At 41.2% G+C, this 24,883-nt stretch overlaps 2 protein-coding genes across 2 annotated transcripts in view; one reads left to right on the forward strand and one right to left on the reverse strand.

Moving 5' to 3' along the window:
• The window catches only part of HSPBAP1 (HSPB1 associated protein 1), a 38,318-nt gene extending 31,489 nt beyond the window's left edge, over window positions 1-6,829 (reverse strand). The window contains exon 1 of the mRNA XM_053947249.1: window positions 6,751-6,829. Within this exon, the coding sequence (XP_053803224.1) occupies window positions 6,751-6,787 (37 nt within the window). The 5' untranslated portion in view covers window positions 6,788-6,829. The remainder of the gene's footprint in view (window positions 1-6,750) is intronic.
• A 136-nt stretch (window positions 6,830-6,965) lies between these two features.
• SLC49A4 (solute carrier family 49 member 4) overlaps window positions 6,966-24,883 on the forward strand; it is a 71,375-nt gene continuing 53,457 nt past the window's right edge. Inside the window, exon 1 of the mRNA XM_053947251.1 lies at window positions 6,966-7,611. Within this exon, the coding sequence (XP_053803226.1) occupies window positions 7,278-7,611 (334 nt within the window). The 5' untranslated portion in view covers window positions 6,966-7,277. The remainder of the gene's footprint in view (window positions 7,612-24,883) is intronic.

Here is a 24,883-nt window from a genome sequence, read left to right on the forward strand (position 1 = left end):
GTCGTGCCAGTTTTCAGCTCATGAACTGAATGCTGAATGACCTCAGCTCCTCTGGTCTCCACCAGTAGAAGAAATGCTTGAAGGAAAAGACTGTGGTCTTTCACCAAAACCTTCCACCAGGATATAAAAGGATAAGACTATTCTTCCTTAAGCTAGGCTGCCAAAATTCCACCTGTTAGTCTACGGGGTGTAAATTAAACAAACCTGCTACTGAGGAAATTCAGTAGCCAAACCTGTGTTCCTAGTAGCCCACTGGCACTGATACACATTTCTGACATTTCCCAATAAACAGAAAATTTAATACAAAATTCTATACTAATGTAACATTATAACTGAAGGTAAGGGAACTGGCATGTCAGGAAGTTAATGTGTGTATTTTGAAGAAAAAAAAAAGAATTTGTTCATATCATAAGCAAAGTTTATTTGTATTTCTTTTTCTATTCCTTGTCAGTAGTAAGTATGAAAGCACTACTCTTAAATAGATGAATACACCATATAAAATTCACTGTCAGAAACTGTAACCAATTGGGACTTTATTTTTGCTCAGTCCTGCAAACTTGACTGACAAGAATTTCAAAATGGCAGCAACAAAACAATCTAAATCTTCTCATTTACACTATTTTCCCATAAGCTATTGTAAACAGTCAATAGTATTCTCCAAATACATGCTTTTTTTCCTACAAGCTATTGTAATAAGTAGAAATTAATACAATGGAGCCTTTTGAATTTGATCTTCACAGGGGTTATGATGGTAGTATACATGACCGTGTTCACCATCATAATGCACAGGATACAAATTATGATTAATGACTGAGTCAATTAGAGGTATAATTAATTGTCAGAATTAAATTATACTTGAAAAGAGTAAAAGAAGTTTTTGAATTACATAAATTATAGACTTGAAAGAGATTCACCATGTGAACCTCAAGAACAGTTTCTGAAATACACAATAAGGGTATTAGATTTGGGGACTGCCATTATTATAGGAATACTAAAGAAATGGCATGGCTATTATTCCATTGTTTACATCATTCCACTTATTTCAGCATGGCTAAAACAAGCAGAAGTTAATCTTTGCTTCAAATTTCTATTTCTGTTCATAAAAGTTCTCATGCTGCAACATGAGTTTAGTAGGTGAAAAACTGTTAACAGTGTATGTTTTGAATCCTGGGGTTCATATAGACTGTAAAAATATTGCTTTGACATAATGTCAAGAATACACTTGACCAAAACAGCCCACAAAAATGTGAACTACCAAGGTTTTCTAATTTAATTTTCAACCTTAACATGTTCATGTTAGTTCTGTTTTTTAATATAACTATTAAACATAAACTCTTCTTCCTCTTTTTAGCTGAAAAAGCACAGCCTTTTTACATAGAAGCTCATATTTCACAACTCTGTAATACAACAAACTGCTGCTAGTGATGTCAATGTATCTTTAGCATTTTCCCTCCGGAGATTTCCTTTATCTTTTCTTTTTCAAATAACAACTGCCTGTGAAGTTTCTGTATCTGTAAACACCAAGACTAAATATCAGAGAAGATCAAGGACTGCAGGCCCAAGTTTCTACTCAGACCTCAGTTACAGCAGTTGTAATTAGTTGCATCTGCATTTCTGGAGACTGAAGGTGACCTTTAATTATACAAGAAACTATGACAGTGCTGCTGCTTTGAATTTTGGAAGTTTCTTGCAATATGCAAAATCTACCAAAACTCAGTATTTTTCAACCTATCAGTAAATAGGGAAAACTCCTTTCAGTAGAAGAGTTTCAGTATTTTCATATTCTTTTTAAACATTAACATCACTCTACTCAGCATTGTCTAATATAATACTAGTATTAGAAGGAATGATGTATTTTATGTCTGGTCTTCAAAAGCATGAATTTTACATAAAATTTTAAGATAACACCCTGAACATTAGCAAAATAATAAAACTGCTAAAGGTTAAAAGTGCACTTTTATACCAAGACATCTAAACTACCTTACCATTGCTCTTTTTTCAAATACTCTTACAGAACCCAAAATCTCATGCTACTGTATCTACTCCCAAGAATTTCATTGTGTCTGTGATCACAAAGCATAGAATAGTTTAAACTTTATTCATATATGTCCCTGTTGAGAAAAGCACAGACAAATAAATAATCCATTCAGCCTCTTCTTTCTATATGGAATTACATGATAGGTTCACATTTTCAAAGACACAAATAACATTTTGTGAGCTTTATGTCCTCAATATGGATTTGATCCCAAACATCTACCCAGACAATCAGGTCTTCAGACAACTCATTTGCTGAGCTCACAGCATACCTATTGTATGACAGTTAAACGTGACTAGACCAACAGAAACAAACTCCCTAATGTCTACATTGTTAATTATAGAAGAGAGGTAATTAAGTTACCCCATGCTGCTTGGATGTAAGACAAGAGGAGAACAATGGCACAGTCTGATAAGAAATGAGAAACACATGCACCAGAGACACAATGGACAGACCAGTACCAGAGCACCATGACTATCTCTCCTTGCTGGCACCAGAGACAAGAGCTGCACTGAGGCAGTCCTAGCGCAAGGAGACGGTGGAGAATTTTACCCTCTATTTCCCAATTCAAGCCTAACATCCTCCACCATCCCTGTGACTCAGCTCATTTGCATAATTCTCAGGTTTTCAGGAAGAGAGGAACCATCAGTCTTCGAAACTGAGTTTCCTTAACATAATTTTGGGGGTGTAAAAATCTCCACTGATGTCATTTGTGGTTACTTGCACATGGTGGTCCTCAATAAAATGAGACAACACAAGAGCAGTAGTCTGCTGAAACTGGAGTTCCAATATAAACTCCCTAAAATGTCTATGACATGAAGCCTGAAGGCTAAGTGAGGTAGGGAAGTAGCCAACAAAATTGCCTTGATGAAAGACATCATGTAGCTTCTACCTCCCCCTCAAAGAAGATACAATCATCACTTACATGTTCATCATTAAGAAGGTGATGAATGGCAGAACAAGCAGAAATGGAGCACAGAATGTTTTAAATGTGCGCAAAGCCCAAGTCAGATGTGACTTTTGCATATTCCTTTTGAGAGCTGCAGTAAAGAATCTACAGTGTGGTGTATAGGGAATCTAGTGACATGTCTTTCATCAGCCAGCCACAAAGGTAGACTCCACAAGAATAAGGAGCTATCCCACCTCTCCCTAGAGAATCTAACAATGGGCTCTGACTCACCACAAACCTGGAATCATCTACACTACAATGGTCACTCTGCAGTGGGAATATACACAGGCTGCAATCAAAAGATATAAATGAATTCCCCACTGGAAAACACTGAAGTGTGAATTTAAGAATAAAACAGTTCAGCCTTCATAAGCTAAAGATGTGTCTGGTCTGAATTTTTGCTTCTTCTTGATACTAGAAAAAAGGAAGCACTGTAAAACTGAAGGACCAGGAAATCACTGTATGATGTTAGAGCTGGAATTTACATACTTCTCAATAAAAAAGGCAAGAAATATGCTGAATGAATACACAGATTGGAAGGTGCCCAAACCAAGCCCAAGACAGAGCAGATTACAACCAAACTGTTTCTGAGCAACCAGAATAGAAACGATGTCAAAACGTGAGGAAGGAAGAACGGGATTTGCTCACACCTCACAGGCTCACCTTCAGAGGTGTTTTACAAGATGGGGTGAAAAGAACTCACCCATTACAGATCCCTGCTACACCAGTGTTTATGGCAGCTCTGAAACTGCACTGTCACAATTCCAGCTGAAGTTTGGAAATTGAGGGAAATCCCTGGTAAAGAGAACCTTTTTTAGATCCTGGAAGCAATTTTCAGAATCTGCAAAATACTATTTTTCAATCTTTGAATTAATTTCAGGTTCTGCCCATTTTGTACCAAAAAGCTTCAAACCTTTACAGGGTATGCAACGGCTTGCTGCTTGTCACATTGCAAGGTATGAGATGATAGAAGAAAGGACAAGATTGTATACATGACGTTAGGAGCGGCTGGGAGAGAGGTGTAAGAACCAAGGAGACGCTGATGTTCATTGAATCTCTGAAGAATGTCACATGGAGAGCAAATCTGTCAGAACTGTGGTGACAGGAAAGAGCACATGGCACTTCCTAATGTGCTAGGAACTGGGGGTTGCCCCAAGGGGAGATGCTCTCCTGGACTGCTGAGCACAACCATTACATGACCGATATGTTTTAGCTGAACTAGGCTCTCCAGATGCCTCAAGGCTGCAACAAACCCATCAAAGCCTCAGTTTATATTAATAAGCCAATCTTAAATCGGCACACTGCAGGTGCCAACTTGTAAGCAGATCTGCCAGGCCTGCCAGGATGGCAAGAGCATTTGGAAGCAAGAACAGCCTCAGCCATGTAATTTTTGTCTGTCACCACCAGTCTATCAGAGCTCCAGGCGACCAACTCCTCCTAAGATGAATTCCTGAATGTTTTAGGTCAGACATGGGCAGACAGGCATGAATATGGTCACCCAACCACCACAGAGCTTGTAGGTTGGAAATGAAGGCACCTAACAATGGACAAACTATTGTGCTTAGGCAATTAGTACCTGCATGGGCACCTGTATCACAGTTTTGGATCTAGGTGTCATTCTGTCCATGCAAGACCTGCTGTAGACATGAAAATTATGGGCCAGGAGAGAAAATAACCTTTCTGCTTGCCTGAATATATGTGCATTTCATCTGATAATATTCAAATCTCTTTAGGTACATTATAATGAGGTTAAAGCAAGAAAAATTTCCCCACCTCAAATATTACAAATGTCAGTAATGAGAACAGTAAAAATGTCACCACACGGAGAAAAGAGTGAAATTAGCATATTTAGAGGAGTATTATACCCATGAGTGAAATAATGCAATCAGCTAGCTGCAAGATAAAGCTAATTTGGTTTCCAACAGTTTATCAACAATACACTGCTCCTTTACATTAACAAATTTAACCAATACCATATCCTGCAAACAAGAATAATTCACACGGAATATTACACTGTGTTAATTAAATAGCTGGGATAGAAAAGGTCAGGCCATGACTGAAAGATGCGCATATGGGTTGTGAAGCTATGAAAAGATGGAGCGATTTCAAATCAAGCAATTCAAATTAATTATTTAAATCATCATTAAGTCAATAATAAATACACTTAAATATTTTTGAGCCTATTTTGACAGCCCCTTTAGTTTGTTGCTGTTTCTCAGAAATTTTTCTTTCCTGTTGACCCATGAAAGAGTCAAAATATCTTGAAACCCATCGTAAGATGAAGTGTCTTGGATAAGTTATCAAAGAGCTATCCTGCTTATATTCAAGTTTTCATTTCACCATGCAGATAATATGAGGCATGAGACAAGTTTTGCAGTTAAAAAGGACACCACAAAACCCCACTTGCCTTATTTCTGGATGGGTTTCCTGCCACTAGAACCATGAAACCTCCACAATTACTGCAGTTAATTGAAAAATGTTCAAAGAGAGAAGTACTTTTTCACATTGTTTACTTCTGCAAATAGCAGCACTTCGTCTTTGGATGAATGCCAGCAAATCACTTAAATTATAGTAGTAACATGCCCTTTTTAAATTGAAAGAACATTTTGGCTTAGGCTAAACTACGCTGAGGTGGTAATGGATGAAAAAGACTTAGTAAAACGGGTAATTAATCTTATTTGGAGCTCCAAAGCACTACCAGAATATATATCAGTCACGAGCAAGTCTGAATCTCACCCTATGTTTTTTAGTGTACTTTTGTCACTACAGCTGTACACAGCAGCCTCAAATCTGAGTTTCCTTTATGTCCCATTATTTAATTGTCCGTGAATTTTATTTTTCCTCGGGCATTTCCTGAACTTTTGTAGACAAAATACAATTTTCTTTCGATCATAGTTCTGCTGATTTCAGTCAGCATATACTTCCTTGTTGCACTTTCAGTCTAGGAAACTGAGCTGCATGGTCTAAACAAAATGCGATGTCTGTTATGTTCTGAGAAGAATTTCATGGGAGTCTGAGGTTTTGGCTGCAAAATTGTGGGATGATGGCCAAGTGTAAAATTCAGCTGTGCACTGCCCAGCACATCAACAGTTATGACACTGACACCAGACATAAAACCAGTCTGTGGGGATCCCACCGTTCAGCTCTCCTCATTTAATTACATGGGCATTTATCAAGCCAACTTCCAGACTTTGTGACAGAATGCCTAATCAAGCCACACTGAAATACTCAATTTTTTAGGGCACATGAAGCACTGTGCAGCATATGAACCATTAATTTTATGACAAATACAGATGGTTGATATACAGATAAATTCTCACGTAACCTAATCTAATGAATATATACTTCAATCTATTTAAATTATAATACTAATGAGCATAGTGTTCCCCACATGATGGTATATTCACACGAATTATATTTAAATGGATTTCTGTGCGTGTTCTATCTGAACCCTGCTATTTTTCCCCTCTCAATTCGGAACACGGTTGATTTGTATCCACCACAGCAGCATGATTTCCTTCTCCCTTTAAGAGGATCGATACCCGATGCCCTTCTGCAGCACCTCCCTGCGCGTAGGTACCACACTGCGGCGAGGGGCCCGCGGCCGTAAGGGACGCGTCGGAGGAGGAGCTGATGGAGAGGCTCGGCGGGTCCGGTCACGGCCTCGCTTCAGCCGCCGCTTCACCCTCCCCATATCCGCCCTCGGCCCGGGCCTGGAGCCACGCCGCGCTGGGGTCCGGGGCGGGCCGGGCCGAGGGGCACCTACCCGGCGCGGGGGGACGGCAGCTCTGCGCCCCGGCCATGCTCCGGTGGCTCTGCCTGCGGAGCGGCTCGGGCGGGCCTCGCTCGGCACCGCCTTCGGCGGCGGAAGGGGCAGCGCGGCCCGGGAGTCGCGGCGGGGCGGAGCCGATGGCAGCGTGACGGCCGGAGCTCCTCGGCCCTGCCGGTGACACCCGGGCGGCCGCGCCCGCGGGCCGCCGCGCTCCTGCCCCAGGCTCTTCTCCCCCGCTCCCCGCGGGGTGACGGCCCGGTGCTCTCCCCGTTCCGCACGCCCCCGCTGCCCGCCGGCGCGGCTCCCTCCCCGCGGGCGGCGGGCCCGGCTTTCCTCCGCGGCGCCGTTTCCCTCCTCCCCTCGCCGGCGGAGGAAGGAGGCGGCCGCCGGCCCTCCCCGACCGCGCATGCGGCAGTGCCGGGCCGGGGCAGCGCTGCCGCGCTCGGGGGCTGAAGTGTGGGTGTCCCTTCCCCCGGCCCCGTCCCCTCCTCCCCTGCGGGCCCCCGGCAGCGCCCCCGCAGATGGGCTTGGGCTGGAGCAGCGCGGAGGAGCGGCGGCCCCTTCTGCCGCCGCCGCCGCAGCAGCCGCGGCCGCAGCCGCGGGGGCCGGCGGGGGTCCCGGCGGGGCTGCTGCCGCCGCTGTCGGGCCGCGTGTACGGGCGGCGGTGGCTGGTGCTGCTGCTGTTCTCGCTGCTGGGCTTCGCGCAGGGCCTCGTGTGGAACACCTGGGGCCCTATCCAGAACTCGGCCCGCCTGGCCTTCGGCTTCAGCGGCTGGGACATCGCCCTGCTCGTCTTCTGGGGGCCCATCGGCTTCGCGCCCTGCTTCTTCTTCATGTGGCTCATGGACAAGAAGGGTGAGCGGGGCCGGGGGCGGCGGGGCTGGTGGTTCGGGACTCCCCGACCCGCTCCTGTGGCTTGCCCCGGGCCAGGCGGGGACGCCGTGGCCGTGTCCCCCGGCGCCGCGGTCCTGTGGCCGGTGAAGGGGACGCTGCCAGACTGGGGACACTCGGGCCCAGTGGCCTCGGCCTTAAAAAGGGATGACTAATACTTAAAAGGCATCATGACTGCTGTTTTCAGTACGCTGCCCAAACGAAGACACATCAAAGTCCATTCACAAGGACGATACTTAAGTTAAGCGGAATTAGGGCATCTGACGTCGCATGGGAGTTGTGGGTCTGGAGGAGTGTGCTCCAGTCCGGCATTGCCATCCGGCTGTTTGACCTGGAGATGGTCGTGATTTCTGGTTACCAGCTCTGAAACAAACACGTGTTGATATTTCGATCAAGTAATGCCATTGCTCAGGGTGGCCATTGCATCTTCAAAGAAGTTCTTCATTTTTAAAAGCAGGCTGGACATGAAGTCTGTGGTTTTCTTTTCATTGTGCTAGGGAGATACAAAGACAGGGAACACAGAGAAGTTGCGCTTTGGTGTTTCGAAGAGGAGTAGAAGGGAGAGTTTCCTAATTTGTGTTCAGGCTATTGCATCTTCGTAGCAAACTTACAAAAATGGTGTTTGTCTCTGGAGAACTCCAGGGTCTGCGTGGTTCCTCTGTGGTCACCCAGGGGAGCATTCCAATGAGGTCAAGTATCTGTGTTTGCAGATTTCAGCTTTTGGCCTAAATCCACTGAAGGGATTTCTTTTAATTCCTGTTTAAACAGACCTCTAAACAGGAGATAGGCAGTGGACCCTTGTGGCTCCTGATCCTAAGTGCTACTTATTCCATTTATTTAGGAATTAATAGCTCATTTGTGGGAAAGGAAGGGGAAGAGGAAGGGAAAGTGAAAGCAGGCAGGGAGAAAAGTTGTATTTAAAGGCCTGTTTCAAAACTGGAATTACTTTTCCTAAAACTGAAGAGGCATTGAGGGAATAAAATTTACTGGGCTGAAAGTACATTCTGGAAATGAGTCCATGGTGGCTGTACATCCAGTCTTCTCTCAAGCAGTTTAGACTTAAGTTGGCAATATCTGTCTCGACTGATATATAATAGTGTTGTTAATGATCTTAAAATTAAAGCAAGTTATTCTTGTTTGTACAGTGAAGACTGCTCATGGCATGGAGGAAATAAAGGCAAATGTGAACTTGTGCTTAGAGAGCTGTATTTTTATTTCTGCATTTTCTATGAACTTGATCCCAAGCAATGCAAATTTATAATGGAAAAGTTTTGAAGCAATTAATGGGAAAAAAAAAAACCTTTAGTATTTTGTTGTTTTATATTATTAGTAGTAGTGTAGTTGTGGGATTTCTTGGTTTCATGTATAGGTTGTTTTGATGGGAGTATGTATACAAGTGTTTGTGTCATTTCCTTAACTGATTGCTTTGGATGGCTTTTGTTTGTTTATTTGTTTGTTTGGGGTTTTTTTAATCCCCATGTTTGTTGGAGGTGCAGATATGAGCAACCCCTTTGCTCTTGGTTTGTTGCTTTCCTTATTGAGAAAATGCTGGTAGGTATCCTGAACAGAGCATCTCAGCTCATTTGGCTGTGTGAGTATGGAGTACATACGGGCACTGGAGCAAGTTCTTTCCAGATCAGCAGATTTTATGAGGGCCCTGATTGCTTTCTGATATTTGTTTCATGCTGTTTTCTGAGTCTGGGTGATTCCCACAGAGAATATGATGCTATTCACTTTGGAAGTGATGGTGGAGTCCTGTCACTTGGTTCATTCATCATGGAGCAGAGAGAACTACTCAGTCCCAAGTCAGCATGGGGCACACTCCCACTGGAGGCATGTTGTGGGGAGTTACCTGCTCTTTGGAGTACATGTGTTCCAGGAGGATCTTGACTCTATTGTTTTGAAGCTGTAAAGTTGGTTGAATCTGATCTTGCAAGGGTAGTATTTCACTTGCTTGCTGTTACACCAGATTTACTGTGGAGAAGTTACACCATTTACTCTTTGACTTCAATCATTTGTCACTGGAGTTGGCTAGTAAAGGAGCTGTCAGGAAAAAATGTATTTGTGAAGTGTCAACATGTAAAACCTGGCAAGTATCAGAAGTATGACACTGTAGATGAGGCATGTCAGAATCTGAGAGGAGATTGTGCTGTTAGATAGTCCTATACTTCACAGTCAGAGGTAAATCTAACTGATAAGTAGCTGCCTGCTGTCACTTAATCTGATTTTTGTTATGATGCTTCAGAAGAAGTTCAGAAGTATTGGTCTTTTTTGTTTTTAGTTCATTTGCAGCACACAGTTCACAGCATAAATCTGTATCCATACCAGACTTCTGTTGTGCATTTTGTGCACCTGTTCCTTGTTTCAGTACTGGTTGTAAAGGTTTGGTCACTTTTTTCTTCTTTTTTTGGCTTCTTAACTAATTGGAAGTTGAAAGAATAAATATTCATGAATAGGCATGTTAATAGTTACAAGAAGCATTTCTTGGATTCTGTGATCCAGTTCCATTATAGCTTCTCAGAGAAGTGTGGGGCCCTCTGAGAAGAGACAACAGCAGTGTTTATTTTTAGTGAGATGTGTGCTAAATAAGCTTTTTTCTTCAGTTCCGTACAGAAGGGTTCTAGGAGGGAGGAATTAGAATTTTTTTGGTTTTCTAACCTCAAAAGGTTTATTGACCTTTGTGACCTTTTTCTTCTGGCCTGCTGAGGGTAGCTCCTGGATTCATTCTGAAGGCCTGGTTGCAGCCAGCCCAAGCTAGGCAACTGGGGAATGGCAGGAATACGTGGACTGGGAAAGCTGTATAGATGGTGTCACTTCTGGCTCCCCAAGGAATACTTCTAGCAACTGTACGCCTCCCCAGAGGATGACCCAGAAGGGATCTTGCCAGAAGCAGCATGACAAAAAGTCTTGGTTGACTTAAGGCTGTGTTCCTATGGATCTATAGGGATATCATGTTTTTTATGAAGATGAGGATGATTTTTCATCAGGAAGGTAGTGATGGTCTTCACAAGGCTTCACAAAGAATATCTTACTTGAAGATCTGAGCAGACTCAGAGAAGACTTTTTTTGAAGGGTGTTCAACACTGTGTTAAAGGGTCTTTGAGGTGCTGGAGGAAGCCTGTTTTTAACCCATGTCTCTGTAAAGTGTGTAAACTGAAAGCTACTTTGTGGTTTTGCTGAGCTCTTGTTCTCAAAAATACATTTGTTTTCAGATGCTAGTGAGGTTCACATATCACAGCTGAAAGTTCTTTGGGGAATGAGCTCTGTTCCTGTTCCTGCCTCCCAATTTACTCTGGCTGAATTCTGCCAGCCCTTGGGCACCCCTGGGGGTTTCCATGTTCCTTGGCTGGGTGCTGTATAAGGACAGTGGTGGCATCTGTCACGTTTCTTAGTCCTGTTCTGGGATGGGTGCAAGTTGAAAATCAGGAATTATATTTCCATATGTCACTTTTGAGTATGTGTCATTTTGGGTGGATTTGAAAACTCTTTTCTGTGTGTAGGATTAGAGGTGTTGTCTTGGTTGGTTTCTTAGTGAAGAAAGCTGAAAAGATAGAGGGTGCCATGGAGCTACGTGTATCTTATTTGGTGCATTTTCTTTAGCAATAGGATTAGAGAGTCCTTGTTTAAATTCTAATTATCTTTAGAGATTTAATAAGACTGAAATTAAATGGGAAATTACTTCAGTGTGCTATTGGATGGACCCTTGTTGTTTACATGATTAAAATTAGCTACAATTTGTCACATGATGCTTGAGTGTTTATGTACATTTTGTGCCTTGAGTGTTTCATTTCCTGAGAACTGTAAATACAACCACACAAGACTGTTAGGATGTTTATATGTCTAACTTGAAATCAAAAGCTTACATGCTTCTCTGGATCTGGTTCACCAAGGGGGTTTTATTAAGCTCCTAGTTACAAAGTGAGACCTAGAAGCAATATATGTCAGTCTTCATTATGTTCCCATATAAGCAAGAAGAGGCAATGAAGAATGAAATATTTTATGATAGTTTACATTAAACAAATTGAATAGAATGGTGATATTTTTCATTAATTTTTGGAATACAGTGAACAATTTTATATTGAATTTGAAGATAAGACATATTACTTGTAAAAGTGGAATGTAATCTATTTCTTGGTCCTTTTTTATAAAATTATATATGCTTATGTGGGTTGCATAGACAATCTTAGTAACTTTATTTTGCTCAAATTGAATTTACGCAGCAATGTTATTCTAGTGATTACATTATGAAGTAGAGAGAAAACTTCAATAATCAGATTCTGGTTTTAATCAAGATTGGCTTGTCCATTGACACCATGAAAGTTTTTATTTGTAAAAGTAGTTATTCCTTTCCTGAATACCAAGCGCTCTATTTTATTGCTGTCTCCTAAATCATGCATCTTGGTTTCCTTCTCTGAAGACATTTGATAGTTCTTTCTCTTCCACTTGGGAATTTTGAGATTAAATCCTTTAATGCATTCTGACAAAATTGTCATGAATATTGAGTACAAGTACTAAATCCGACCTTACTAATATAAATGTTCTTAATAACTGTTCTCCCTATAAAATAAACTACACATGATATCTAAACAGAACTGTGCATGGCAGCTTTCATGTTTGGAGTTCCTGGATTGTCACTTGGTGCTGTGTGCATATGCTAGTTTTGCTTTCAGGGGACCTTTGGATACGTCTACCTCACATAAAGGGTCCCTGGGACATAAGGGAGGTGACTCCAAGTGAACTTGTTTTCTCCTGAGTTTTTTGTCTAGGAGGTGCTTGTGAAATGCCTTTGTGTTTATTTTGAGAGATGTGAAAGTGGATACAGAGAGAAAACAGGTTGTTGTTCTACAAGCTGAAAGCATGAATGGCCAAGTGAATCCAACAGGTGGGGAAGATTTTCTTAAGTGTTTCCATTATGCTTGGCATTTCAGAGTCCTCTGTCATTTAGGCTTTTGAACAATGTAAGTATAAATTGGAGCATGTTACTAATAACATAGAAGAATTGCTGCAAGTGTAGTTGCTGATAAGTTCCTTTGTTGATATAGATGGATTATGTGAAATAATTTCCACTGTGGCACTCACGAGAAAATGGGAGTTTTTGATGGAAGTATTCATAGTTCTGTCATGCCACAGGTGCTTAACAGAAGGACAGAAGAGGTGACTTGTGAACCTTGAAAGTCTGAGAATTTTTACCTTTGGCAAAGAAATGCATTTCATCTCCTTTTTGTCATGATCTCAGAAACAGACTTTTCTTATCTGCAGTTTCATGACTGCAAGATGAGTGCCCAGTATTTCATAGTGACTAATTTGATAATTCATGTGCTAAGTTCACGCATGAGCCTCAGCTAAAAACATCTGGGATAAGACTTGGCCTAAGGCTGTAAGATTTTAACTTAGTGACATCAAGCCAAAAGGATTTACACACTTCAACAGTAGAAGTTTTTAGGCATTCTGACTTTGGTAGGTTAGTACAGCCTACAAGAAATACCATGGGAAAACTTACAGATTCAAAAATGTGAGTAGAATGGTAAAGGAGCAAGTAAGAAAGGCAAGTGTGATACAGAGATTAGAGAGTAGCCTCATAATAAGCAACTGATTTTACTTAGTATTTATGGTGTTAGGATCCAATAATTATTATTATTAGAGAGATGCCTCTGCCGAAATTAAGGTGCAAATGAGACCATATGTCCAAGTCCGCAGTAGGGATTTTATTTAACATAAATATGAGGTAGAGAGAGATAGAAATAAGAAAAAGAAGGGGAGGAAGGGAGTGACAAATTAAGTAGTAAGGTATCACTACCCACAGATCCAGACAACATCCCGTGGGTCCTCTTCTTGTCTTCTCAGTGGTGGGGGTCCTGAGGTCACTCCAGACTTTCACCATTTATACATTTTAGCAAACACAGGAATCAGTGCTCATTTGGCTACGCAGTTCTTTTATTCTATTGGTTAAATGACTCCCTCTGTTCCAATGTTAATTAGTCACATATTCAGTCTTTCTCTTTAGAGTTGGTGGGCTTCCCAACTTAAATGGGTGGGCTATGGCCTCCACCTGCTGGACCCAGTCAGAACTTTCAACCCAGTTGCTGTGTTGGCTTTCAGTGTAGATTCTTTGTGTTTATTACCAGTGCTCCCCCAGCTTGTTTTTCTCTTCCTAGTCTGAGATAATCGGAAAATAGTACCACCTTTATCTTATCTCAAGCTCCCATCAGGTGGCATAATTTACTGTCCAAATTTCCAGGAATTCATACTCATATTCATAGGGGCAGGGGTAGGATGGGGAGCTTGGTGGTCACAGATGAGCAGTTGCTTCTTTATACAGTTTGCCATAGTGGGCAAAGTCCTTAAAAGCTTTTCAGGCTATTATGACCTCTATGTCTTTTACAGATGGCAAAGGTTTTAACTCCAGCAAGAGCAGCAAGAAGCTCTTTGGGATTGAATAAAAGTTAAATGTGAACTTTGGGCTTCAGCTAAGGAAGGAGCTGGGGGAGAATGCCTTGACTCAAGAAGTGAAAGGTGCATGTATTTTGTGAAAATGCAAGTGGTTGAGGCACTTGAACCAAATACAAAAGAAGTCTGAAGGAAAATACCTGCTTTACTGCAGTCTCTCTCTCATGCTGTAGACAGCTACTGCATGCTATTAATGGTCCATATTTCATTATATTGTAAGCGATACTGATAGACACCTATCAAATCATGTGAATGAGATTAACTTTCCTATGCTAACAAATCTTGGAAGAAATGAGATGAAGTGTTGCTTTTCATGTGGACAGATGAAAGAAGCAATTAGAGAGCTGAATATAGGTAAATCCCTCTAGAGCAGGTATTTGATCAGCTTGGTTTTACAAAATTTATTTTGATGAGTGCTAGTGTGCATATTTGTATACACATACTTTCCCTCTGTATCATCAGAAGAAAAGAAAAAGGAAGACTGAACCAAACTTCGCTTTTGCTGCTAAATTTTATATACTGTGGCTACATGAATGTCCACAGAGTGTTTGTGCAATTGTTTCCAGAAGTGAGAATCATTAGAGAATTGATTGGCCCACCCTCCTTGGAGTACAGCATGCTGCAAAAGACCACTTGATACACAGTGATTAGCAACACAGAGTGCTTAAATTATGAGCTGGTGAATTGTATTAACTTGATGCTGCTCTGGTTCATCATAGCAATGCTAGCTTGATTCTTAGTAGTGCTTCCCATAGCTCCTGCTGGGCCAGGTTGAATTGAAAATCATCAGTTGTGGCTGTAGAGAGATGTCCTCTACTGGAGCTAGGTCTTTCTGTTGGGTGGGGTTCCACCCCAGCTCTGATTGCTGCTGTGTTTCCATATGTCTTCTGTTTTCCATGTGTCTTCATCCTGCTCTCCTATGCAGCTGCTGTGCCCTTTGCACTCTTCAAACAGGTCTTTGCAGCTGTGTAGGGGTACTGGGACAGCTGTTTAAAGACCATGTAGTGAAGCCTGTCAGGAGGGTGCATGCTTGATTTGAAAGAACTTTTCCATGGTGGAAAGTAAAATAATTCTATTTGCATATAGCTCATGTGACAATAGTAATGGCCATGTTATCTGGGGATAACAAAGCTCTTGGGCTTTGGTGTGCTGCACATACAAGCACAGCAAGCATGGGATGTTGTCCACAAACTAAAACACAAGGAGTTCCACCTCAACATGAGGAAGAACTTTGTTGTGGGTGGCAGAGCACTGGAACATGCTGTCTAGGGAAGTTGTGGAGTCTCCTCACTGGAGACACTCAAAATCCTGTATAACCTGCTCTGGGTTACCCTCAGCCTTGGCAGAGGGGTTGGACTAGAGGGTCTCCAGAGGCCCTTTCCAACTCTAACGATTCTGTGATTCTGTATGTAACTTGATATACCTTGATGTTGGGAAATTGATGAATAGGGAAATAATTTACCAGTGTAAAATATGATCTCTTGGTTTTCTTATGCAGCTGCTAACACAAGCAGAGTTAAAGCACTGAAGCATCCCTGAACTGGGTGAGGACACAGGTCCAGATAGGAAGATACTTTATCAACAGTAGCTTTTAGAAGTTGACTACAGAAGGTGTAATACCAGGGCAGCGGTGCACTGATACCTCCCTTGTTGTATGCTTACATGTTTTTACTACTCCTCATAACCTTCTCTTGACCCAAGTTCCTTCTAATCTGACTGCTTCTTCTCTACTTCCTACCTCACTCTCTTGTGGTATGCTTATCTTGTCCTCCTGTTTTCCTCTGTTCTCCACTCCTCTTGGTTGTTGAGGAGTAGGAGAGGTTGGATGCAAGAAGCTCAAAGGGCTCAAAGGAGTGAGAAAACCTTGTGGACAGATGAGAAGAGGGAGAGAAGGGGAGAGTGTGGAGCAAGGTAGTGGGTGACATATGGGAGACACAGATGCAGAAATAAGATCTGGAGCCAGAGGGCAAGAAGTGCTGGGAACGGGAAAGGTGGAGGAACGAGCTGAGTAGGAGCACAGGGCAGTGGATACTCTGAGGGGCAGTAGGAAATGGGAGTGCAGCAAACGGGGAGGGGGCAGATGCCTGCACAGCAGTGTAGGTCAGCAGCATGGCTTCTGTGAACTGTCTTGAGAGGTGCTTTTAAAACCAGCAGCTGGGAATCTCTTGAGACACAACTGACCTTTTTGCTTTTTCTTCTCTCCAACAAGGTCCTAGTGTTTTGCCTCTTCACAGCCAAACCTCTGAACTCTGCCTGGCACTGTCCTTTGTCAGCCAGAGGGTGAATTGGCCTTTCCTTCAGCCCTGCCTCCCCTGAGGTGTGGTGGGCCACAGCTCCTGCTGTGGCTCCCTGCGGGACTCTCTGGGCACTGCTGACGCACAGGAGGGTGGCTCTTCCTTCTTGTGTGGCTTTGGTGGTGACGGATGTCTGGCCTCGTGATGGAGACACCAGTGGGATGCAGAAGAGGATGTAACCACTCTGGCTGGTATCTCTTCCTTCTGGAAACCCTTGTGGAATGGGACAAAAAGTGCTAAAATACTCTTTTGTTTTGCACCGCCTTGCTGCATTTTAAAAACATTGAAATTTTGCTGGTCCCCTTTTTTCCGAGAGTTTTTAATAGTGTGGCATCCATGCTGCATAAAGGTAGCTGGTACTAACTTTTATAATGTGAATGACAACCATAATTTCTCTATTATCAAAGTCCTGTGGGCTTTTTCATAGTTTTTTATTATGGAAGTAGTACAGTACTTAGGAAAGTTGTATTGCATTCGTTTTGCTGGCTGCATGTTTGCACTGCATTTATAATCCCAAGCTACTGGTTCAGATTCTATTAAAGAGAAAAAGAGTAGATCAGCTGTTGTTCTGCAAAAGCTGAATCTATTTCCTTTAAAGAAAACTGAGGCTTTTCTTCAAAGAATTAAATGAGATTTATTTTTTTCTATCAAAGGAAACTAAGTAGGAACAAAGAAAGACCATTTTCACTTGGTAATGCTAAACTTACTGCACTTTACTAATTTCTGAATTCTAGTAAAAGCATTGCACAACTGCATAAACAAAATAATTTTTATTCATTATTTTCAGCAGATGTTGTTTTTAGGAGTTAGTTTCGTGTTACGCTTTAGGAGTGAAAAACAAGTCTGAAGTAAACACAACAATGAGATTCATTACTCGTTAATAAAATTTGGATATTTTCTGCATTGCTGATTTTTCACCTGTGCTTTTTTAACTTCTGGTAAGAAATGCATTGTTTGGGGGAAAGGAGCCATGTAAAACAGGGGTATTTGCTTGCCTTTTCAGACTTAAAAAACAGTGTATACCTAACACAGGTCCTGAAATAAGCTTCCCTGTTGTGAAAATCTGTAGTCTGACACTGTCAAATAAAAATATTTGGTGTATATCAAATACTTGTTTAAAAACACCCAAGCTCGCAAAACCATGGTTAGTGGTGAAAAGAGCAGAAGTAAATTGAAGAAATGTATTTTGGCACCTGTTTCATTATTTGACAAATTTTCTTGGAGAGTATTTAAATTCTTCCACTGACAATGTGGTATTGCCTTAACTGAGCAGACCAAAGATGTTATCACATCAAAATCACACACAAAAATTCTTTAAGAAGTTTTTTAGTTACAATTATATGATTATATATTATAAATTATATATTATAAATAATATATTCCCAGTGCCAGGGAAATTGGGGTTTGCCTTGCCTTTCTCCTAGTGGTGACATTCAGAGCTATTCCATCACTTCCTGCCATAACTTTGGTTTTTTAATGCTTCTCACATGCCTGTGCTATTGCAGCTCTGTAACTGTGCTGTAGCTGTAATTGTGCTGCAGGAGCTTGTGATCAATGCTCCAACTTCCTCAAAACCTGTAAATTAAGCTTTCTCATGCAGATTTTTAGTAGAGAGGGTTTTTTAGATTTTTCCTGTTTTTAGAGCTGGAGATCTGTGACTCAGCCAGAGGGAGTGATGTATTTTGAAAGTGAGAGGTCTTCTGCTTTTTGCAAAGAATGCTGGTGTTTTTCTGGAATACAGGACATAAGTATAACCACAATTAGAAACTTTTTAGTTTTGCTTCTTTATCTGTTGATGAGAGCCATCCCTTTTAAATACTTGAGAAAGGTGTTGGTGTTATAATTTTAATTAATCACATGAACCTAAAGAATTGATCAGGACCCTTAAAAAATATGATGGGTTTAGGACTCATTATAGTGCATCTAAAAGATGTCTTTTAGAATGAACTATGTACCCTAAGTAGTGCCTGATGCATTTTAATGTTCAAGTAACACCGAAACTGTTCACACAGAGAAAATCCAAAAGCTCACTTCAGTGACCTTTCCTATAAGTCACAAGACCTGCATGGATATTACATTAGGGAAGCTCTTGCAGCTCTTTATTTCCCCCACTCGCAGCAGGGATAATAAAAAGAAGAAACCTTCTACTTAGTGTCCTGCTTAGCAGATGCACTAGGCAGTATTTAATGTAGCTGCCAATCCTTGCTGCATGGTTGCTTCTTGATACTCTGTTGAGGCAAAACAAAATGCCTTTGTACTTCTTAAAAAGAAGAGTTTCATGCGCCATTGAGTGGTGTGAGTAAGTACTATTAAGGTAACAACAGAACACCTTCCCTGGTAGATATGTGTAAGAGGGATTGGTTTTGCTCTCTGTTGGCACACATAAGGCTCTGTAGTTAGTGGTGTGGTAATTGAGTTTGCTTTGCAATTGGGAGTCCTTGAAAGGAGTGGAAAGAGAAAAGAAAGTGCTTCCCTCCCCTTGTGTGGTGCTCTAAGCACTTAAGTTGTTGGTGTTCATTCAGGAGAGTTAGAGCGAAGGCTTCTTGCCTGTCAACTTGTTAGTGACATCCTTTCTTTAGCTGCAGAGTTACTGAGGAGGTTTAGCCCCCAGCTGCATTATTGGCCATTTTTGTCAATTGCTCTGCATGTCTCTCTTTGTACACATTAGCACATGCCATTATGTAGATTTAATTTTATCAAATAGCAAAGATGGATTCAATGATTCACCTAAATTTTCATAGTTTATTAGATACTGGTGTTGAGAGTAGAAAGCAGCTACCTGTGGTGAGAGAAGAAAGAACAATTCATACAAGTGTTTGTTAACGTCACAGATTTAGAAAGTACTTAAATAGCTCTCTTTTGTTGTATCCCAGCGCTGCTCTCACCTCAGGTGAAGAGAAAACCTGATTTAACAGACTCTCTAATACTAATGGTGAGACTGGCTCCTGTTTCCCTGTGTTCATAGCCTGAATAAACAAGGCAGAGGGCAGGGGAAAGAGAGAAAGGGGAAGCAGAAGGGAAGTGGCCTGCACAATTTCATACAACGTGTTGAGAGATGCAGGTCCTGCTGCCCCAGGCCAGTGCTCTCTTCTCTCAGAGATGCTCTGCAAGCATTAGGAAAGGTTCATTGCACTTGGATTAGTTGCAGATAAAAGGGATGCTTTCTGCAGTAAAATGTGTAATAACAATAATTGGCTACAATAATTGGTCTCCTTTGAAACCAGGAAATGTGTTATTAAAGAATAGGAGACATTTTAATAAAGGGTCTAAAACTGATTCTAAAATCGTCGTTTTGATCTTCAGGCAAATACCATTCAGCTCAGCACTTTGTTTATCTGTTCAGGCAAAATGTCAGCCTCTGGATTGCTGAATAGAATTTACAGCACTTGTATAAACTTGCAATGCAGATTGCTAATTTACATATTTTGCCTTTTTTTCTTATTGTTGATGTTAAACTGTTAGGATGCTTCAAAATCCTTCACTGCCATGTGGAAGGAAGCTTCATTACTTGTAAGCTACCTTATTGTATATCCAAAAAGCTTAGATTAAGCCTGTTCAGTTCTTAAAACCAGGACTTCTTTATTTACAGTACCAGACTCTTAAATTGCTGCACAAAATCTGAAATATTGCTTTGTATTTACATGTGTAGTGTGTCACCAGCCATCGTTAAATCTGTGCTAGTGGAGCCAACTCTATAAAGAATTTGCATCATTAAGTCTGTAATAACTAAATGTAGAGGAGTAGAGAGCAGCAGAATTAAGTGATACTTTCCTTGACGTATTTTTGGAGATTGATTATGTGCTTGCCTAATAGCAATCATGTTAAAAACAGTATAGGTCCACTGTTCACATGGGCTTGGCTTCATCCATGCAAATGAGATAAAAGCACCCTGCAGCCTCCTGACATGGTTGTTCTAGCTTGTTGCTCTTTCTAACAGGTGCAGTCAAGTTCTTGTATCTAGAGTAAACAGAAAAATAAGGACTTTAATATGCTTTAATGAATGTTGGGGAGGGGTGTATGTGGAGAAGAATAAAAATAACTTAAAAACAGGAACAGTATTTACAATACAAACCAGAAGCAAGCCATGCAATTAAAGTGTGTACTTAAGTGTCTTGGTTTCCTTACAGCTGGGGTACACATAAAAAAAAAAATGCAGCAGCTCAGGAATTGTGGAGTGGTTATGTCATTGTCATAATAGCTCTCAATTGCATTCTGTTCAGTTTTGTTTCTCACAATTATGTTCTGTCAGCTTCCATATCTGTTGTAGTGGTTATATGTGTTCAGTTATCTCCCTCATGATGAGTGTCCTCTCTGTGAAACACTTGACAGGCTAAATTTTGTGCTTTGAGTCTCTGAGCTATACTGTGTTTTTTTACAAAATTCTTAACTAATCTCAGAATTTGGGAGGGATACCCTCCTTACAAGGATGCACATGATGATGTTTGTGCAGAGTGCATGTTCTTCACCTGAGAGGTACACTGGAAAAAAGAAAGCTTGTGTATTGGCCCTCATGCTTTCAGTTTGCACACAGCCTTGCTACATCTGTCCAACAAGTGCAAGCAGCAGAGATTACTTTATCTTTGGGTCAGATCTGGTTGTTGGCGCCCATCTGTCTTCCTCATTTGGCAGGGACTTTCCTGTGGGTTCCCCCCACAGTGGTGATGACACTTCTGAGATGTTGGCTCTGCTGAAATTCTGACCCCCAGGAGAAAGTTTGTCCAAATCACAGGAACTATTTTACTTCAACTTGTTGTGTTTCTGTACAGAGTTTGCTTTCTCAGATTTAAATTTTGCAAGTAAATCAATTTAAATAGAAATGTCAAACTCCTGCTGATAGCCTTGCTGTTAACTGGGCAGCAATTGCTGACAGATTCGGTTGCAACAGCTGTAAGATACTATAAAGAGAAATTGCCCCTCTGAAAAGCATTACCTCCTACATCTATATTTCAAGAAATTTCTAGTACATATTTCATATAAGTATCTTAATCTGCCAACTGTTTGTGTTAGACAGAAGTTGGAGTAGTGTCAGGTGGAATCTGCCCTGCAACCCTCCACTGAAAGGTAGAACTGGACTTTGTTGTGGATTAGTAGAGGAAAAGATTTTCTTGTGCCCTAGACAAGACTGAGGATTGAAATGTAGCTCTGGGTTTAATTTATTTCAGACAGGTTCTGTTATGGTAGAGCTTGGTTCTTACATTTTGATGCCAGAAGGATGCTTTCACCTGTCTTGCAGAATGTTTTGAGTTACCTGCATTTTCAATCAGAAAAAAAAAGTACTCAGGTCCTAAATCTTTCCAGTTGAAATCGGGATGCTGTCTTGGCAGTGCCACATAAAGCCAGGAAAATGAATGGAAACACTTGGCTTCAGTTTATTTTAAAAAGAGAGGTTTGAAATGGGGCAATAACAGAAGCATCAGCATCAAGTACTTGCGGAGAAAGGGAGGTCCAGGTTGTGCTTAATAGCACCCAATGACAGAAGCAGCAATTACAGGCACCAGTGATATCTTGGCCTTAAAACTAGGATTAGAGCATGCTGTTAATGGTGCTGATAACACCATGGTGGTGGGCTCAATCACTGTATGGGCCATTCACTTAAGAGTTGGACTCAATCCTTGAGTTGAACTCAATTCCACCTCAGAATTATCCATGAATCTGTAATTTTGGATTCGCTACATATGACATGGTAGTTGTTCTCTCTTGCATGCAGTGTTTATATTTGGTTCCTAGTTTTTATTGATGATATTCTTGAGAATATGTTTATTTTCCATTGAGTTTCCAAACATAATTTATGCCACCCTGCAATCAAGTGCCTTTGTGGAATCTGAGGCAGGCCCAATATACTGACTTTTCAAGTTTATTTCATGTGTTAGCAGAAAGACTGGGATCACATCTCAGCTATGAAATATTTTTACAACAATGAAAAGGTTCTTTTCTTTTGAAAATTGTATTGCTTGATGCAAGGATGCCTCTTCTGAAAGAGGATTGCCACTTATCCTCCTTAATGGCTATAGTCAATTTGGCAAAGAGCAGGCACAGTGAAAGTTTTATTCACTGTGTTTAATAGAAAGCAAATTTTTTTGTTATTTTAATCATGACAAAGATAATTGATGTTATGAAAGTAAATGTTGCAGCTATTAGTATGCTTTTGCTAGAGTTACATTAAAAATCCAAGGATTTCTGGAGGATGGCATGTGTGTGCAGTGCTTTGATGAAGGGAGCTGTTTAATTAAGCCTTTTTAAAATTATAGCTAAATGTATAGGGATATATTAAGAAGGGAGAAAAGCAGACCCATCATATGAAACAGAGAATTGGTATCCAGCAAAGAAACCCATTTAAAAATAATGCTTGAGCGGTAAGGAGGGCATTTAAACAAGACATAAAAACAATACCAAGTCCAGAGAAAAAATGTGGAAGACTTGGAATTCAGTACTTTACTTACTGAACCTAAATGTAAAAGTTGTTTTTTATAGGTTAGTTTCATAGAAGAAAACATGCAGGAACTGTGGTTTGTTTTGTAAAGAAGGGCAAAACAAGAACTTCTTTGAATTTGCTTTAAATTGGGAGGAAAAGCACAATTAACAGTGAATTGTTGAAAGAGCTAATGCAATTGGTGAGTTTTAAATTTCCTGGTGTGTGTGGACCAAGACAGACTTTTACATTCTGTTTTCTCTTAGCTAGGTATGTTTTAGGCAAAATGATAGGGAAGTCAAGCAAATGCTCTCAGTTCAGTGTCAGTAGGAACAATTTGTGCTTTCAGCCTGGTCTTTAACTGTGAAAAAGTGCAGGAGGCTGATGTCACTTGTTTCTACTCAGAGCCTTACTGTGCTTGGTATTTGTGAGAACTGATTTTAGTATCTGCAGGGGAGGTTAGGAAGCCCCTCAAATGTTACTGCATCTAAGAGCAGGGTGTGTGAGCTGTATGAGGGAAACCACTGCTGCCATGCCAGGGGAAGGGCTGAATCCAGCAGCCTTTCCTCTGGCCAAATTTCTATAAAAAAAAAAAAAAAAAGGAGAAAGGTGAAAACTTGTCTGTTCTGCCATCCAACTGGGATTTCCCCTAGGATGAATGCTTCATTGTAGGGGGGAAACCAGACTCAAACGATGTGTGCCATGTGTGTGATGCTCTGAGCTAGAAGAGGCTGCTTGCAGTGCTCTGTAGCAGTAGTGGGGAACTGAGGGAGCTGCTGTGCTGGGCTCAGGTGGGGGATGCTCAGGAACCAGTTAATCACATTCTCCTGGTAAATGACAAACTAATGTATAAATTGTTGGAATGAGGACAACAGTATCGTTTGTTAAGTTTCTTATTAAACTGGGCATAATAATTCATTCATTGGGCTACAAGTCAGTAACGTGGGGTGTGGGGGAATGCATTTTCTTTTCATATACTTCGAAAAGCATCTTGAAAGTAAGGTATGCTGGAGGAGTTGTGGGGGATGAGCACCCACGTCCTGGATGCCCTTGCTTGATGTTGCTGTGAGGGAGCTGAAGAGCAGCTGGGTGCCACTGGCTGCTGCTGCCCCCACGTTGCAGCATGGTGGGGTTCTGCTCGTGCTTTGTGTTGGGCTGTGGGTTGTGGGTGATTGTGGCTTGAGAGTTTGTTGAGTCTGTAACAAGTCTGAGCTTGGACACAGTTGTTTTAAAAAGAAATATGAAACAGCAAATGCAGCATTGACTGCTGAAGTCATAAAGCAGATGGTGTTATGAGCCACAGGAGGGTTAAACAGTTGAACAATATCGACTGTTACACTCATAAATGATAATTAAAACATCCTTTTTATTACTGACTCAATTTCTGCTGCTAGCTTGGACTTTTCCATTGCTGTCAATGAAGTTTGGCTGTTCTGAACAGGGCCATAGTTTGCTCAAGAGCCACTGCTGCCTGTGGGGCCCAGAAACCTCCTGCAAGAAGAGGATGGGAAGGAGCAGCTAAGGAGACAAGGTGCAAAGAACACAAAACTTCACCCACTGGCAGAAAATCTTGTTTAAAGGAATTTCTTCCCCTTCCAGCCATGTGTCAGAAACCTCTGATAGAAAGGAGTAGAAACTGAATGATGGATTTTAAGAAGCTGTACCCTCCTCCCTCCCTCCAATTACTGCTTGCATTTACAGGGTAGAATTAATGAAGTTAATTACATCTACACAAAATCTCTTGGTTGAGTGAATTACTTAGATCTTTTAAAGTAGAGACATAATTTTCTGCAAGGTTCACAGGCTGTTTTTCAAGCTTGGTTGGTTACTTTGGTTTATAGTCCCCATGATGCATGGTTGCTATCTTAAGCACTCTGGGGTGCACCTTTTAGAGTAATACAAGATGTCAAATTCAATGTAGCAACAACTGCGGCATTCAAAACAAAAATACTGAAATAAATAAAAAGACTAGTTTCTGACAAAGATGAAAGAGTTAAAATGTAAAGCAAAATAAGGTGAGGTGCTTACAGAGTAAGACTATATTGTGTAATTAGCAAAGAAAATGTCTAATATGCTGCTTGTCTGA

Source organism: Vidua chalybeata, chromosome 7 (assembly GCF_026979565.1).
Source record: "Vidua chalybeata isolate OUT-0048 chromosome 7, bVidCha1 merged haplotype, whole genome shotgun sequence".
NCBI lineage: Eukaryota > Metazoa > Chordata > Aves > Passeriformes > Viduidae > Vidua > Vidua chalybeata.